The sequence below is a fragment of the Falco biarmicus genome, chromosome 2 (genome assembly GCF_023638135.1).
Source record: "Falco biarmicus isolate bFalBia1 chromosome 2, bFalBia1.pri, whole genome shotgun sequence".
Classification (NCBI taxonomy): domain Eukaryota; kingdom Metazoa; phylum Chordata; class Aves; order Falconiformes; family Falconidae; genus Falco; species Falco biarmicus.
The window spans coordinates 25,147,254-25,164,549 of record NC_079289.1 but is presented as its reverse complement, the minus strand read 5'-3'; the positions used below and the strand labels follow the sequence as shown (position 1 = coordinate 25,164,549).

At 35.4% G+C, this 17,296-nt stretch overlaps 1 protein-coding gene across 4 annotated transcripts in view; it reads right to left on the bottom strand.

Annotated features, from left to right (window-relative positions):
* Positions 1-17,296, bottom strand: part of PDS5B (PDS5 cohesin associated factor B) — a 115,289-nt gene that overhangs the window by 39,125 nt on the left and 58,868 nt on the right. For all 4 annotated transcript variants that reach the window (XM_056328131.1, XM_056328134.1, XM_056328133.1 and 1 more), the window contains exons 14-22: positions 16,781-16,862; positions 11,036-11,084; positions 9,403-9,542; positions 9,210-9,325; positions 7,362-7,467; positions 5,310-5,470; positions 4,563-4,686; positions 3,626-3,784; positions 2,741-2,809 (exon numbers count right to left, since the gene is read on the bottom strand). In XM_056328131.1, coding sequence (XP_056184106.1) covers positions 2,741-2,809; positions 3,626-3,784; positions 4,563-4,686; positions 5,310-5,470; positions 7,362-7,467; positions 9,210-9,325; positions 9,403-9,542; positions 11,036-11,084; positions 16,781-16,862 — 1,006 coding nt within the window. The remainder of the gene's footprint in view (positions 1-2,740; positions 2,810-3,625; positions 3,785-4,562; positions 4,687-5,309; positions 5,471-7,361; positions 7,468-9,209; positions 9,326-9,402; positions 9,543-11,035; positions 11,085-16,780; positions 16,863-17,296) is intronic.

The window sequence follows — 17,296 nt, the reverse complement described above, 5'->3', positions numbered from 1 at the left end:
GGTCACCTATGAAGTCACACCATGTTGGTCTCAGTTGTACCCATTATGGTGTTGAAAGCCTCTGAGAATGGAGATTGTATGGGCGCTCTTGGCAACCTGCAACCTCTCACAACCTGTTCCATCACCTGACTGTTCTCAGGTTTTTTCCTCACAACCAGCCTGAACCTCATTTCAATTTGTGTCCCACGAGCCTAGAATTCTCTTCCAAGATTCAAAATTATTATACATAACGTGAAAAGATCGAAAAATTCAAAATACAATGTGGGTCAGAACCATACCAAAGGCCACAAACGGCTGCTTTGTACTTGACTTAGCAGTATACCATGAACTACATGTGCTTGAAATACAAGCAAAAGTGGTAAGACTTTATAATTTCTTTCTGAGATAGTGACTACAATGTGACAGATGTCTTGTCACATGAGAAAACTGTAATTAATGACTAGCTTTACATAAACTGTCAGTAGTAAGTATTAATTTTTAAGATTAAGATTGACAATTAAAAATAATCAAGAGAAATCTATAACCTTTTTCTCTGATCTGGAGGTTATCATCATGATTCTGCTGTAGTACAATAAGCTCCCACCCCACACAGTGATCCTAGAAACACTGTTTTCCTATTACATCAACATTATGGCAACTGCTAGCTCAGTTTTCTACTGCTTGAGGTTTTCAAAGCCACAAATGCTGCAGGTTTGTGCAGTAGTGAAAAATGAAACGATGCCCGCTTAAAGCACAGTCAGAGAAAAAGGGTGAGAAGTCTTATATTGCAGCGTACACAAAAGGAAGCGAGTTATCACTGCTACCACTAAGTCTCAATCCACTGCATGGTATATACAGAATTATTTAGTACTAGTCACCGTCAAGAGAGATTACTGCTTTAGAGCAGGCACTCACATGCCACGTGTAGAAATTCAAGTCTAACTCATATACTGACTAATCCAATTCATATTTAAGACTGCACTGCAACATTTCTGTACACACATCATTTCATTTAAGGTTTAGCACCCAAAATCAAGGCTAGCCTGTTATCAGTCTATATCTGTTAGGCTGGACAATACTAAAATTTGGTCGTCATCAGTCCTTCCCCCTGTCATACTTAAACTTGCTAGTTTTAAGATCACTATTAGGTACACAGTTATGTTAACAAGGGAGAGAGGCTTTTAAAACCAGAGAGAAGAAAAATACACTGTCATAGAGAAATCATTTATAAACTACTGGTGTGGCCTGAAGCGTTCATTAAATACAGGCTTCTCAGTGGTACTAAATGCTAATTAAATTTGCAAATCAATTTTCACTGGACAATAAATGTTTCTAACAGTTTTCAGGCTTAGCTTAAACTTCAAATTGCCTTAAGATTTTCTATAAGCCAATTCCATTCCAAATAGCCAATTGTATGAAAAATTTTATCAACATAAAAGCGTAGTTTAGCGCTTTTATTACAGCTTTAAGGATCATTTAAAAAATTAAGAAAAACCAGTATTTACTACTTCAAGATATATAATCACTGAAGCGAAATCATTCTACTTTAAACTAGCAGTTCATGAAATCAAAACATTCATTCTTTTAACAGTTTTTGGAGTGTACTGTATAACTATGGAATTGCACAAACATGGAAAATATCCTTGTGGTAGTCAAACAATAGAAAGCTAACAAATCAACTCAAAACACATCCGAGCATTTCCAGTAACGAGTTCTGTATCAAGCTGGAAACCAAAGTACTTACTAAAACAGCAGAGGAGGAGGTATCCTACAAAGAGTTTAACAACTTCAATAGAGAAGGCAAAGTACTTTTTAAAACCATCAAAGCAGCTTTATTTAAAAGGCATTGGAAAGTAAATGACTGCTATAATTAACTTAGAAACAGCATACTGCAAAGTGCATGCACCTTCCTAATTCTGAAAGAAAATGTGAAATCATAATCTATCCCTGTTCCAAAGAAAAGACATTTAGAAACAAATACAGACACAGGACATATTTTTCACAGTATAAGTCTATTTCTGATTGAGTGGAAAATTCAGTGAAAGTATCTATTCAAGTCCAGAAAAATGTAATAATAAATTTGCTTCTAAAAAAGAACAAGCTTGAGATGACATTTTGAAGTAAAAACTCCATCAATATGGTCACCATTTTAAAGTCATTTTCCCCTCCCCTTAAATCCAGGTTTTATCTTATACACACTGTACACAGAGAAAAGCAATGTAACACATTTACTCTTTTGAGGAAACTGACAAATACAAAACCAATTTTTATTTTATTCCAAAACAGCACTGAAAATTTCTTAGAATGTCCTAGAAATTCAAAAGAAAAAGGGAAGACTTTAAACGAAGTCTTTGTTGTATTAGCTCCTGTGTTAAACAGGAAGGAAAAAAAATTTTGCTTTAACTGTGGTATCTGGACTACTTAAGTGTTGCACACCAAAACTAAGCCTACAAAAAGCTACAATAAAAATTCAATGAAGTGTATATATCAGTTTATTTAAAAAACAAACAAAAAAACCCAAAAAACAAACAAACAAAAACCTAAAAAAAAACCCCAACCACCCAACACAAAAAACACAAAAAAAGCAGATGCTCCCAAAAGCAAATTATTTTCTTCTGGCCATCCAAAAATGTGTATTCTGATAAGAAAGGTGACAAAGAAACAGAGAAGCAGTTGACAGCTTTAGGAATCCAGATATTTAACTTCCTTAGATTAAGTAATATAAACACAATCACAGGAAAATACAGTAAGTGCTACTTACTTTAACAAGTGTTTCAGGAGACACTTCTTCATCTGGCACCCAAAGTTTTGTTGTCTTTTTCCCTGGAAGCTAAACCAAATGTTAATTTTGTTTTACTACTGTTACACTTCAGTGAAACCTGCTGTATTCTCCTCTTCCTTGTTTGCTTCTGAAGACAATACAGCAGTACTCACTGGTTAGCTTTATGCCTTCTGTATTTTATAGAAGTAACGATTACAGAAGTGAGATACTGCTCTTGCCTCGCTATTGAAGTATCAGCAAATTTAGCAGTAGTAAAGGGTTTGGGTTTTTGTTGTTGTTCCTGAAAACTGTTGCTTTAGAGTGTAATAGCCATTGCTTTGAAAATGATTTCCAGTTTCCATATCCAGTAGATTGGAAGCACAGTTTTAGCCAGTTAATCTTTCCCTAAACAATGGCTGACAATGCACAAGTTCTTTTTTTCACTTTATAATCATTATCAATACAGAAGTATTGGAAAAATTAAAATTCAGTCTTCCATTTAAACAGTGTACTTCAGTTTCAAACATGCTATACTTCCAAAAACACCCACCTCAATCAACCCCAAAACAACAATGAAAATCACAACTTGCTTGCTCAAGGCAAGCAAAGTCAATACCAATTTTCTCATTTTTAACAAAAGTCAAATCATGAGTGATCAAATGTTGTGCTATATCGTTTGTTGCTTTTGTAAAGACTACCAAATTAGTACTAATTTCTATTCTTGTACTGTGTTTTTTCAATTGAGTCCAACAGTACATACAGAAATCGAAAGACAACCCTATACAAAAAGTAGAACCAACAAGCTACAAAATTTCCACAAGTACTTGCTGATTATCATACTACAGGAGTAGCAGAATCTTAATATGAGGTTTTAAAAATACTTACCCTATCATTCATTAGCAAATCTTTAACAATAAAAGTGGCAACCAAAGATTTCAAAGGGGCAGCAAACTGATCAGGTGCTAGCATGGCTATATGGCCAATAGTAACCAACGGTGTAATGAGATGCTCAAAATTGCTTGGATCCAGACTTTTATGCAGTGGCTAGAAAAAAGGCAACAAATTCAGGTATTACTGATATATTAGTATCTATTGAGAGGTGTGTGTGTGTGTGAAAGTTCTGTACAATGTTGTCCATGTCTATTTCAGAAATAGTTTTAAAAGAACTATTAATCATTTAAAGACACATTCACCAACTTGGCAAGTCTCCCACAAATTAAAAGAAAAACCAAGACGACAGACAAAATGTTTATCACATCTGCGTAGTTCAAGAAGTGGCAGCTCAAGCTCATTTATGAAACAATGGGTTAAAAAGCACATTTCCTTGTTGAAGTGTGCATACTACATCTCAAGATGGCAATTTCAATAATGGACTCTGATTCAGCCTTCAAAATAAAAGGCTGATGGGTACTAATTAAAAAGTACATTTGCACTTATAACTATAAAATCTATTTAAGTAGCCTCTATCATAATTTAGTTTTGCATGATTTCTGTAACCATTTGAATACTCCAGGCCAGTCCCAAAGATGAGGAGTAGTATATGGTTCCTCTTTCAACAAATAGTTTATGGTTCTAGCACACAGTCCAACACTTTGTGTTATTCCATCGTCTGTTAAAATACATAACCTTAAACATGATGGATCATGGGATACAAAACCACCCTCCGCTACTATTCTTCAGGCCAAGCTGTATGAGAACAAAAGGGGAAAAATACCTTTTCTAAATTTGATACAACTTCCCATATAAATTGCCACTACATCTCTTAGTTTACATATGCAATGTAAAAGACTAATTAAAACTAACTTAAATATTTTAATTGTACCTCAAATATTTGTGCAAACTGCGTTTCTTTGCTGGAAAATATTGCGTGGATGCAGTGAATAGCATACTTGGCTTGACGAGGGGGTCCCTTTTTAGCTTTATGATGCAACACTGGAAGCAAAGCACTTAAAAAAAACAAAAAGGTAAGTACCTTTTCACAAATTGAAAATCTTCCAAAATATCAAGCTAAAAAATATATAAATATACATATAAAGAACACAACACCTCTGCAACGTGCTAATTGTCCTTGTTTAGAAAATTTCTTTAAAAGAAAGAAAGAAAGAACAAGAAAAAGGTTATTTACATGGACTGCAAGTAAAAAGCCCCTCGTTTTTGTTGATAAAATATTATGTGGTAAAAAAACATTTTATCTGTACAAGTTATTGAACGCTCTTTTTGAAAATATTCTTACCTACACATCCCCATTAAACTGCAAAGAATGTTTTTACATTGCCATATATTTAATTTAGGAAAAAAGCATAAGTAATACTGAAAGGCAATGATAAAAATTATAGTACTATCAGTGACATGTGAGCTGTCACTACTTTGGATATATTCATTTCACTTCTATTCTTCAAAAAGCTGTGCATTTTAAAGTCGTTCAAAATCTCTTCCCTATTTTACCTGAAATAACACTTTCTTCTTAAGGAATGCAAGATAATACTATAGCATGCCAAAAGAAGAATGAGAACTTCCAAAATCCCATATAGGAAAGAACTGCTCAAACAGAGTAAGATAGACAACTTACGATCGTATATGAGGAAAGTCTTCTTCAATTTTACTTCCTGTATTTTTGAAAATTTGTAATGCAGCTTCTGCCACTTTTTCATCATCCATTTTCAAGCAAGCCAGCAGAGATTCAAAAGTTTCAGCTGAATGAAATGAGATAGGGTGCGTAAATGAAAGTACCTGCCAAAATAAGAGGAAAGCCATGTTAATATTTTTTAAAGGTCCTTTTATATAGAACATTCCATCAAGAGTAATTTTCCACTGCCATACTGGAATATTTATAATACTCTGCCTGGTCTTGTCACATGATCCACATTTTCAGTTTCTCCAACTTTATAATAGTACCTCCTAAACTCCTCTGTCTTTATACATGATCTCATCACTTTTAAATTACTTCTCCAGCCTCAATTTCTTCTCCTATGATTGTAAACATGCACTTCTCAGTGGCTACATCTAAATTAGCAAGTACTGGGTTACAACAGAAGCAGGCCTTAGGAGAAATACAATTGATGCTAAAGAAGTAATATTGACATTTCAGGGGTTTTACTTCAGGGTATTTCTAGAATGACTGAACTCAAATAAATGCACTTCTGAAGCCCAACTCATAATTTTCTTTCTCCAAAAGAAATCCAGCTTGTGTGCTCCCAGGCTTCATGCTTGTTTGCCAAGTGGAACAACTGGCTGTACTCCGAAGTGAAGTTCCTATCTCTAGAACAGTAATACCAATATGGTCTCTAGTCCCTCAAGCTTTCCACAGCAGCTTACTAGGTCCTGTACCTCTCCTTCAGATTCTTGGTCTCTGTTTTCAAGTATAACAGTCCTTCCATGTTAAGGGAAAAAAAATCATAAAAAATCCTTATTTGATCCTCCCTGAAAATTTGCCTTGATTTTTAAGTGGCTGTTAATTATTAGCCTCTTTCCATATCATACTTTGACTGGTGGCAAAGAAATAATCCTCAAAATCTAGGAGCTTCTTCACATGCAGCTTTCTATTTTCACCAAGTTACCTTCCTCCCCAATTATTGTATGGCATTCCCTTCCCTGGACTCCTACATTTGTTCTTTCGAATTCTTCTCACGATGTACAAATCACTTTCTACAGGGCAACCTTACTTCTCTTACTTAAATGTGTCATGCCAGTTCATATCAATAAGTAAGTACTGACCTGGAAACCACCTTTGACATATATAGTCCTCCATGACATGATTCATTCTTACTCAGATTGATTTTTATGCTACTGGCTTTTTGTACATTTAACTAAACGTGCATATCTGGCTAAAGAGTCACATGAATCTATTAGGCTTCAGTTGATCTAAGATACTCCGAAAACTTCAGTATGGGAGTCCTTTAGATTTTGAGGCCTCTGAAAGTCAACCCACAGCCGGACTACCCCCAACACTCACATAACTGAGGTGGCACTATGGCACAAGCACCTTCCTGTGCAAGTACAGGCAAAGCTGACGCTGCATAGCACTTCTAGGATGAAGTCTTTGAGAGAGACTAAGTGAAACAAAAAGCCCTGTGTAGTTGCATTTAAAAAGTTTCACGCTTTTAACAGTATTTGTAAATAACACAGTAATCAGCCCTTTTCCTCCTACGAAAAATGGAGGACAGAGTAAGAAATTTTGTACAGTGTTTCCAGGAATGCATCTTGATGGGTTTGCTATGTTAACTGAGTCTCAAAGATTACACATAGTTGAAACAGGTAAGATCCCAATTTATGAGGAACTCAGAGGAGACACAGTATTATACTGATACACAAGTACAGTTCCAGAAGTACTGTAACCATAGTCACAAGCCACTAAACTCACACTCCAATAAACTAAGCTCAGCTACTGGTGTCACATATTCAACTACTTCTGACTACCAGAAAACCTTCTAAATGATTTCTAAAATAACCTTACTTATGTGCCACGTAAGATGATCATAGAGAACAAACAGCAAACCAGTATTCTTCCAGATAGCCACCTCATGCTTATGACTAAAGATATTGAGTGCTAATTACAAGTTTATTTTAACAAAGTTGCTTCAGAGAGTTTCACATGCTCACTGACCACCAGGAGTATACTTGCCTTAAGCAATTCAAGACCTGCTCTGATTGCCTGGTCAGTAGGTACACCCTCATCTTCATCATCAGCTGTTCCATCTATAGACTTGTTTACTTGCTTGATAAGGGCACTGAAGAGGAAAACAAAACATGGCTTTGTATTTACCGCAGTTCCACCCTGTATGACTGTTTTTGTAAGTTTAAGATAAAATCTTAAAGGAATTTATTTAAAAGATAAAACATAAGCTTGTTGTAAAATGTGTCAACTACATTCAGAATATGGCTGCCCTCATCTCCTATCTGAAACAAAGCTTATGAAGCATTAAGTTCAAGAATGTTTATCTATCCTGCATTAAGAAGTGTATACAAATTACTCCAGAAGGATGCCCAAAATAAGAAGACAATTTGAGCACTGCAAGCAACAAATTCAGGAAAGAATTATGGTGAGGTTACTAACTACTATGGATTCTTCATAATTGGTGAAAAATAACTGTTTTCAATGTTTAGCCTATAACCGAAAGAAAAACAAAATCCCAGACAAACCATTAAATAGCTGTGCTAAGAGTTGATGAAAAATATAAAAGACCTGTCTCTCCTGCATATTTCACCTTGACAGTAATGCCTGGGTTTTTCTTACACTGTACCCTGGGAAAGGAAATGGTGATTATCCAAATGATCTTATTCTGGAGTGGCGTAGGCAGCTTCCCTATCAAGAACTGAACAATACTCACAATATTCCTTCAGTACATCCTGTAAATGATACTTAGAGACAAAAAAAAAATTATCCCAAACGAAAACCAAGGAAACCCCCAGCAAAAATAAATAAAAACACCCCAACTGATAGAAAACCAAAGGAGAAGCCGCCTACTCAGACCTCCCAGACTTCCAACAGATATTTTTTTTCCTGCCCTTAGTTGGACAAAAATCACCATCTATGGAAAAAAGTCCTTTTTTTTGAGTATGTCTCAAAAATGAAGATGAATTTCAGTGAAATTTACAAAGACGGGAGAAGACAAATTCAGTGGCAAGATTATGTGCATTTCACTACTGTTTTTTGCTTGTATACTGTACAGTAGTCAGTCAGTAGCCAGAATGTGAAATAAACATTACAGCTTAGTGCCACATGCGAATATTACTTTAGATACACATTTTATATTGCTTCTGTGAATGTGAACAATGTATTTTCAAATTTAAATTAGAAATCCAGTTACAAATTGTACCTAATTCAAGAACAGAAACAGATTTTTAAGTGAAATCTCAATGGCTCCATTACATTGCATACATAACAGGCAGAAACCGAAAAGTTCAAGTACTTAAAAGTCAATTACTATAGTTTGAATTATCAGGTAGGAACTTATCAGCATTTAGAACTAGTCATCTCCAATAAGGGACCACACGTTTCAAATACAGCTGCTAAATAATCATTTCAGCAATTGCTTCCCCTCCCCCGCAACCTCACTGGCTTACTCTTCCTTAAAGTCTTGATCATCACCATAACCTTTACTTCCTCAGCTGAATTACTGCTTATGTCACTATGAGCTAATATTCTGGGTGGAAAGCTTCAGTGAAGAGCCATGGACAGAAATTTCTTTTAAAGTACATCAGTCACAAACAGAACTTTGCCCATCAGCAACAGACGTACTTTTACTGACAGGTTGTCCTGGCTGCGCTGAATGACAAATCAATTGTTTCTGTGGCTACATTCTGAACAAGGACACAAAAACCTCTAAGCAAGGGGAAACAGACGAAAATACTGCAGGTCACCAGGCCTTACACCACACCCACCCAATCCATTACTGCTTGTGCTTAAAGGCAAAATAAGAAAGCCTGATTTCAAACCCTGTGATCTACAGCCAGTAACACACAAAAATACCTGATGGATTCAGTATCAATGTGCACAGGAGCAATTCTCTCAAGAAGAAACTTTATCATTTCCAGGAAAGGATTTGTTGGTTGTTTTGGATTGCCCAACTTCTTTGTTATTTCCCTCTGCAATATAAGTTTCAATTAGATTTAGAACCAATTCAGTTCCAAAAATATTCACATATTTGAAGAACAATTCTTACCACGCATCCTTCAGCCTGTTTGCAAGAACATGTTGGGCTAACAAGCATTTCTAACTGACTTCTTATTTTTTCATCATCTTCTAGAACTTGTGTGAACTTTTTCATGAAATCTTGAGCTTTCCCTGGATCAGGAAGGTTTCCTTTAAATAAGCAAAAGAAATCACTATTTATTTTAATAAGTATTGTAAATTGCACAAGTTTGAAATGTCACAACAAGAAGGTTTCTATGTGTGTTTAAGTTAACAAAGAAGGGGGGTTTGAGGGTAAGGCCAAATGACAAAACACCTTAACGTGTGCAGACATATCTATGGAGGACACTAACTTGTAAAAATTTGTGTATCCACAGACCTCTCCCAGCTATTTGCTTTCCTTGCGCTTCACACTAATTTTTCAGCAAGTCTAGCTGTTCTTGTTAGTAACATTAACAGTTGAAGTTGACTGCAGAACGCAAAGCCTATATTCCACAAAAGAATACACTCTGTACATAGATCACCTGATATGACAAGTGTGAAAAATGTCAAAAAGGGATTTTTGCTAAATTACCCCTTCACTAAACATAAGCTTCAAACCAGCTATCAACATTTTTTAAAAAGCTTTTAAAATGCATTGCTTAAACTACATATTACTTTCATTTTTACATTTTATATTTCAGCAAGTCGATTTATTGGCAAAGTATTAATATCCTACTTAAGATGTTTCATGGTTTTGGTACAGCTGACGTTAAGCAAAGTTGGTGCAGAAAACTGAATAGGACAGTTCAAAACAGGTTCTACTAAGTATTTGTTTTACTGTACTAATTATTTTTAATAAGGTGACACAGAACTAAAAGAATCAGAAAAATTACAAACTGATCAAATTTTATATCATAAACAAGAGAAAAAAGCATTTGGAACATTGCCAATGAAGCAGCAAGATTCAGCTTTTCCTCCACATTTTTTCAAAAACATACACAGCCTTAAGTAGTACCTTTTTGTGCCAGAACAGTTGGCAATTTAAAAAACCAACAATAAAAGGTTGATTCAAAAACAAAATTTCAGAATTGTGAAGCAAGTTCACCGTAAACCTGATCACTGGGTTTAATACTATTGGCACGGTGGGCTCGATGGAACAAGAAGCGTTGCTTTGGGGTTGGCAGCTTTTTGTTTGCTGAGAGTTCAGATTACATAGAAGTCCTTCAGTTTCCGAAGTGCCTTCCCTGCTACTAAAACCCAAGCTCTTGCACATTCTCCCAACAGCACTTACAATACCAACACCTCAAAGACAGGTAAGTTATTAGCGGGTTAGTTAACACCTCCTAGTTAATATATATTCTATAATAAATATTAAAGCAGACACTAACATCCTAGATCTAGATTTTCAATTAGTCTACAAGAGGTGTAGCTGAAATGTCATGTGATAAGCTTCGTGACTGGAGACTTTTTACAGTAAGGAAGCAGTTCCGCCTACAGTTGTCTTAAGTCCTTAAACATGATGTTTACCATATGCTTTATCATGATTTGTTTTAAATGTTACCTATTACAAAACTTTTTATAAGCTTATCTCAAGTAATTTTAAAGCTTAATTTAAACACTTTATAAAGTAATATAGTTCAACAATAGTTTTTAAGACAGTGTAAATACTTCAACTGACTTACTTGTTATAACCATCACTTTTGAGAATATAGCTTTACTGCTGGCATCTGTCTGCAAGTCAAAAAAGAAAAATGAATTAAATAATGATTCCACATTATGTATTTCCACCTAAATACTGACTGAGCAAAATTCCATTATGCATTATCAACAAGTCAGCACCCATTTTGCTAACACAGCAGCATGTCAGAAGTCAAAACCACCACTGCAAAGTTAACACTAGACAGTTACAGGAAGTAAAAGGTAGATTATGCCTACAGTATCACCGTCTCACATACACTTACATAAAATATTTTTATTACTTTTCTGTCTTCTATATAACTGATGAACAGCAATAATGGGTTATTTCTGTAACTGTTTTCCATCTAAAGCTTCTTTATTTTTAAATATAAAACAAACAGCAAGCATGAAATTAATCTTCTTGTTCAGGTATTGATTCTAAATAGTCTCAGTAGTAGTTCCTACCTTATTGTAAGGAAAGGATCAAGTCAATAGTGCTATCTCTGTTCAGCTGAATATGGAAGGTACACAATAGCAGTGCGATTGTGAAAGTAACAAACAGGGACCATGACAACAACAGAAAAAATGAGAACATAAAGGCATTTCAGGATATCTGGGAAGCTTAGATTTCAGTGAGACTGTTGGGCTGTTGTCATCATCCAACAGCACCTTACAAGCGAAGTAAATTACACAAAACAGGCTATGTCATTTATTTTCCTTTGTCAGTAATTCTGATACGGGGTTTCAAATTCCGTGTGTAAAGTCCACCTTAAGTGTTAATTCTGGCACTAAGTAAATGGAAGAAGAAAAAACCAAAACCCAACAAATTTCACAGCCAGGCAAAACTACATAGCAAGTATGTTTTCTTTATAAGTCTGTATTTCTAACAAATAAGCATATGTCTCTACAATGTTATCACCTACTACTTAGAAAAACTACTTCCCAAGACACTTTTCCTCCACTTTTAGCTGTAATCCACAATATTTACAGACTCGGATGCTTTATGGAGTTACACTTAAGTTTGAAATATTAAGGAATTATGAGTAAAAATTACAGAGGGAATCCTTAACCATACAGTGAAGATAACACCTTAATCATCTTCAGAAAAGTGTTCTAAGGTGGACAAAATGAGAAAGAAAAAAAAGAAATCTTTCATTGCATAACATCTATTAAGTGCTGTTAAACAACTCTGAAATCTTCATAAGTAAAATGAAAATGGGAACCCAAAAGAAAATTCAAGCTTACAGCAATGTTGTCAAAAGCATATAGACCCACCAGCTTCCAAACCATAAAGGAAACTGCTCTTTTGCCAAGTGACTAAAGACAGATCAATTTCAGTGACGTAACTTACAAAGTCTGCAAAACTTCCCAAATACATGGAAATAGTATCAATTATGGGCTACAATGATCAAATTATATTCTTCTGAGAAAATATTTAAATAGGAACACAACCACACTTAATAAGCTTCCATTGAAAAGTATTCAAATTCAAGAACAGTGTTCAGCCACAACCACTGCTAGAACTGTCTTTTATAGAACTCCCTTTGTGACAGACAAAAGTGACAGCGGACAAGCCTAAAAATTACAAACAAGAAAATATCAAGCTCAGAAAGGAGGCTCACCTCCAAAAAAGAACTCTTCCTACCAAAAGACTCAACATGAGGCAAATGAAGACAGACCTACAGTAGGCCTTGTCATCAGGTTTATATCAGGAAAAAAATGCTACGAGGTAGACACTAACGTTTTCTTATAAAAACTTGAAGACAGAGGTTAAAGTCTTGTTCGGGCACATCTCATTTATTTGCATTTCATTAGTGAAATCTGCATATAGATCTCAAATAAGGTTCACACAAGCCATATCAAGCTTTAGAGATATCAAAATTACAATTCATTACAGTAAGCTCAGGGAAGTGTCTATTTCCAGGAGGAGTATCCTTCAACTTGTCAAGAGTAAATTTCTGTGCTGCAGTTGATTAAGTACAATGAAAGAAAATAGGATTTTGAGTTCTAATGTATTCACACAGGTTTTTTAAGGAAAAAAGGAAATTAATTAGCAAATTTGTGGGAAATCTGGCGATGTTTGAGAACCTCAGAAAGATCAGAGTATAACAAAAACACAGCACGAGATTAAGACAAGCAATATTTTTAGTGGACATCCTTTCTGTCTTGTGACATGGCTACTTGGCACAAAATTCCCATTAAGTACTTCTGCAGAACTTGCCATTGCTTTTGAGTGTTCGAAAAATGCTACCATTCTGGGGGCTTTTGGCTTTCACAGCTGAGCAAGTATGTTCAGACAAGAAATGACAAAAAAACCCAGAAACAAAATCTGGTTTACAGCTTTCAAATAATGATGTCAGCAGATACAGAATCTCCATATTCACACCTCTTGCAACTCATAAGGAAAATACCAAAACTGTACTGTGAAGTTTCTTTAGTTCTGACTGGTTTGGTCTTCCAATACTGGCTAACTCTTCGAGTATTAGCTAAAGTTCCCATTAAAACAGACCTTACGTTGAGTAAACTACAAATCATTCAAGCAAAACATGAAATAACCTGACTTAGAAGTATTCTTTTAGCTTCTAGTAGTATAACTTCACCAAATAACAACAGATTTAAGATGATCAAGAAAGATTTATTTTTCTAGATCTACTGTGGCACTTTAAGTACATTATCTTACATTCATGATATGGAAGCACCTGCAGCAAATGAAGCTTGTATTTTAATACAGACAAACCAGCAGTTACCCACTTTCCTACATGTGAACAAGCAATTTTATGTATTTTATTTAACTGAATACCATTGCTGCAAAAGAAAACAAGAGGAGCTGTGATTTATGGTTTTTGCTCTTCAGAAAAGTAACTCATCCTAAAGGCAAGTTTGAAGTCTGTTCTGTCTCAGATTAGGAGAAATTATGATGGGCAGAAATATAAAGTTCTTAAACGTTTTCACTCTTCTAAACAGTGCTTACACCAGGAAGAGCCTGAAGGGGGAAAAAAGGAGAATGCCTGAAGAGTCTCACTAAACAGCAAAAAGATTTTCTAAGAGGAAAAAAACCAGCAGACTGGAAAAGTTCAAGGATTTATACAGAATAATCTAGGTTGGAAGCAACAACTGTAGGTCACCTGGTTGAACTGCCTACTCAAAGCGGGGCCAACTTAGATCACTTTTTGCTCCAGGTCTCATCTAGATGCATTTTTAATGATGAAGACTTCACAACCTCTCTGGGCTACCTGTTCCCCTAATTGATAAACCTTACTGCAATTTTTTTTTTTCCTTAGTACCTAACAAAAGCTTCCCTGTGGCAACTTCTCTACTCTGCTTCTTGTCCTGTCCCTCCTCATCTCAGAGTTCTCACAATGCCTATGCTTGCTACAGGGATAACATCTAATAACATCTACAGGAGAATCGATCAACAATTAAGCTATAATGATTAAGTGGAGAAATTAAACTGAAGTGAGAAAGTATATATGGTGACACCAAGTCATATTCTAATTCTAAAAGGTTACTAGTTCGTTTCAGTTTTGTTTCCTGAAAGAAAACAAAGTTTCTACAGCCCTGAATGGCTACTTGTCTCAAGATTATTACTGTCTTGGACTGTACGTCCCTTCAGTTTGGTTATGAAAATGCACTCATCCTAAACACAATGATTTAATCATATGAATTAATTACCAGTTTGGGGGTAAAACCCCAAATAAACCATACAAGGAGCATCACAGAAATAAGACTTAAGAACAGCCAAGCATTTGCATTGGGCATAATGGGCAGGGTCTGGGGTAGCCAAGGCCTGCCAGGGTGACCTGTGCAGAAGAGGTCAAGGGCTGCCCTGTGCCAGCCAAAGTTGCTTTCAGCTAGCTCTGCAACCACCAACCCAGCCCACCAACCACCAAAACTTTGACCAGAGGAGCCCACTGTGCTTCTGAGAAAAATATTTAAAAGAGGAAGACACCAGGGAAAGTGTGACTCTCAAGGGACTGTGGCTGGCAGAGGAACCCACACTGCAGCAGTGAGTAAGAAACAAGGAGCAGCAAAAGGAAAGGAACCACCATGCCTTGAACCCCACCTCCTGTGCTGCCATCGCCTCACTGAAGGCGCCAAGCACAGCATGTGGTGAGAGGCATCCAAAGGGAAGCCAAAGGCTGTTCTCTAAGTGTTTATTTGTTTGCTTTTATTTCTCAATACCAGAATAATTAGAAGTCTATGTTAACTGACAATAAACTAAATTCATTAAAATTCCCTGACTCAAAATGATTGTTACCCAGAACAGCATCTCTATCACAAGCCTCCTGAGTTCTCCCATGTAGTCCTCTTACTCAAAAGAGTAACATTTAAGTGTAGAGGATTAGCACTCAATAGTGAAAAATAGGATGAAAGCCACACAGACAAATGCAAACGTGTCAGTAGCATACACTGTTTTGAATGCAAATGCTGACATTTATCAAAACCTACATATTTAATTCCATATCCATTGATATTGTACAATTGACAAAAGAAGTTTCATTACATTTCCCTGAAAACAAAAATTGAAATTTCACTTTCAACTTAAATACAGAAAATATCAAGGACCTAACTCGGGTTTTAAGTGCGTAAGTGTATTTAAACTACACCAAAGACTATAAAACAGTATATAAAAAAAATATTTCAACCCAGTCTCCAAGGCACAATGAAGTACTGTACCAGCAATTACTGCACTTAGCATTTAATACAACATTACAGCATGTTTTAAATGCCCTAAATCAAAATTATGAATGTCACCTGCAATCAGGACTGAAACAGTAAGGGATTAATTTTGACTTGGTAAGTCTCCTCTCTGTCTGAAAAACAGTAGCATTTCTCAGCAAATACATCAGGTAATCCAACCACACAGTTACCCACTCTTTCTGGTTCAGGTAACTCCAGCAAATGGGTAATTCAGACAAAACTTTATCAAATTTACTGTGGTATACAAGTATATACACACATAGCAAATACAAATCACACACACACATATACGACTGTGAGCATAGCAACACTTTACATATAATTCCTGTTTAAAAAAGCACCAGATGACTTTAATGCAAAGAGTTTAAAGTTCTAATCACATTCCATATTATAGCCAGAATTTCATCTTATGATCTTTTCCCCACCCAAACATGAGTATGTACATATATAAAAATAAAATAAATCTGAATTTTATTTTATGATAATATCTCAAACACTCAATAAATGTTTATTTTTTCCTTCTGAGCAAATCTGTAAACAAAAACTCAATTGTAGTCTGGTATCTCCAAAACCACAACTTTTAGTAAGTTTCCAAGAGGGAAGAGAAACAAGTAGCCTGCTAGGGTAAAAATACTGTGATTTACTGGATGTTATTAATCATACATAAGATAAGAACTTAGGGTGCATAGGTACTTTTTCACAACTACTTGATTTGGCAGTAAAAAAATAATGTGCTGATTTTTCCCTTTTTCAAGAGCCAGAACAATCCTAGCAAGATGCAATTCAAACACTGGGAGCAGTATTTTAGTACCAAATGACTGGCAAAATCCTTCTAAAATTTCTGTAACACCTCGTTCTCTTCGATTTTACTAACAAAATGCATACACATTTCCTACTGCAAATGCAGTCTAACAGAGTATCAGTTAACTTTAACAGTATTTTCTATCTGTCATTAAAAATAAGCTTGATACTCAAAGAAATGGAATTAAAACACATCATATCAAGTAAAACTGCATATTCACTGTGAGATAAAGATAAACTGAACTCACTTTGGGTTGTTTTATTAGGTCAACTAAATCCTTTACTTGATGTCGCAGCAGATTTTGACACTTCCACATTTCATTCAATGCTCTAAAAAAAATTTAAAAAAAAATCAAAATAATTTATTCAAATACACAGCTGTCCAATAAGAGCTTTTACATTTTTTTCAACTTCAGACTCAGAAATGTGGTCATCCCCTGAACTTTCATTGCTGTGTGAGCAAAGGCTAAATGTTTCCTAGTAGCACGATACAGAAATTTTAATTAGTCATATCAGAGTGGAACAAAGTGAGATTTTGAAGCATTTAATTTCAGATGCTTAACTAAACTGCCTTTAAAAGAAAGTAGGAAGTAACTGATGTCTGGCCCATAAAGAACTCATTTGTACAAGCCTGAAATCACTCTTCTAAAAACATTCCAAGCAGCGGGCTAAAGCAGATGTTTAAGATTTTTATCATCAAAACAATGTTTTTCTTGCATGCAGAAAGCAGCTAGTAGATGAATAAATTGTGAAAAGTGGACATG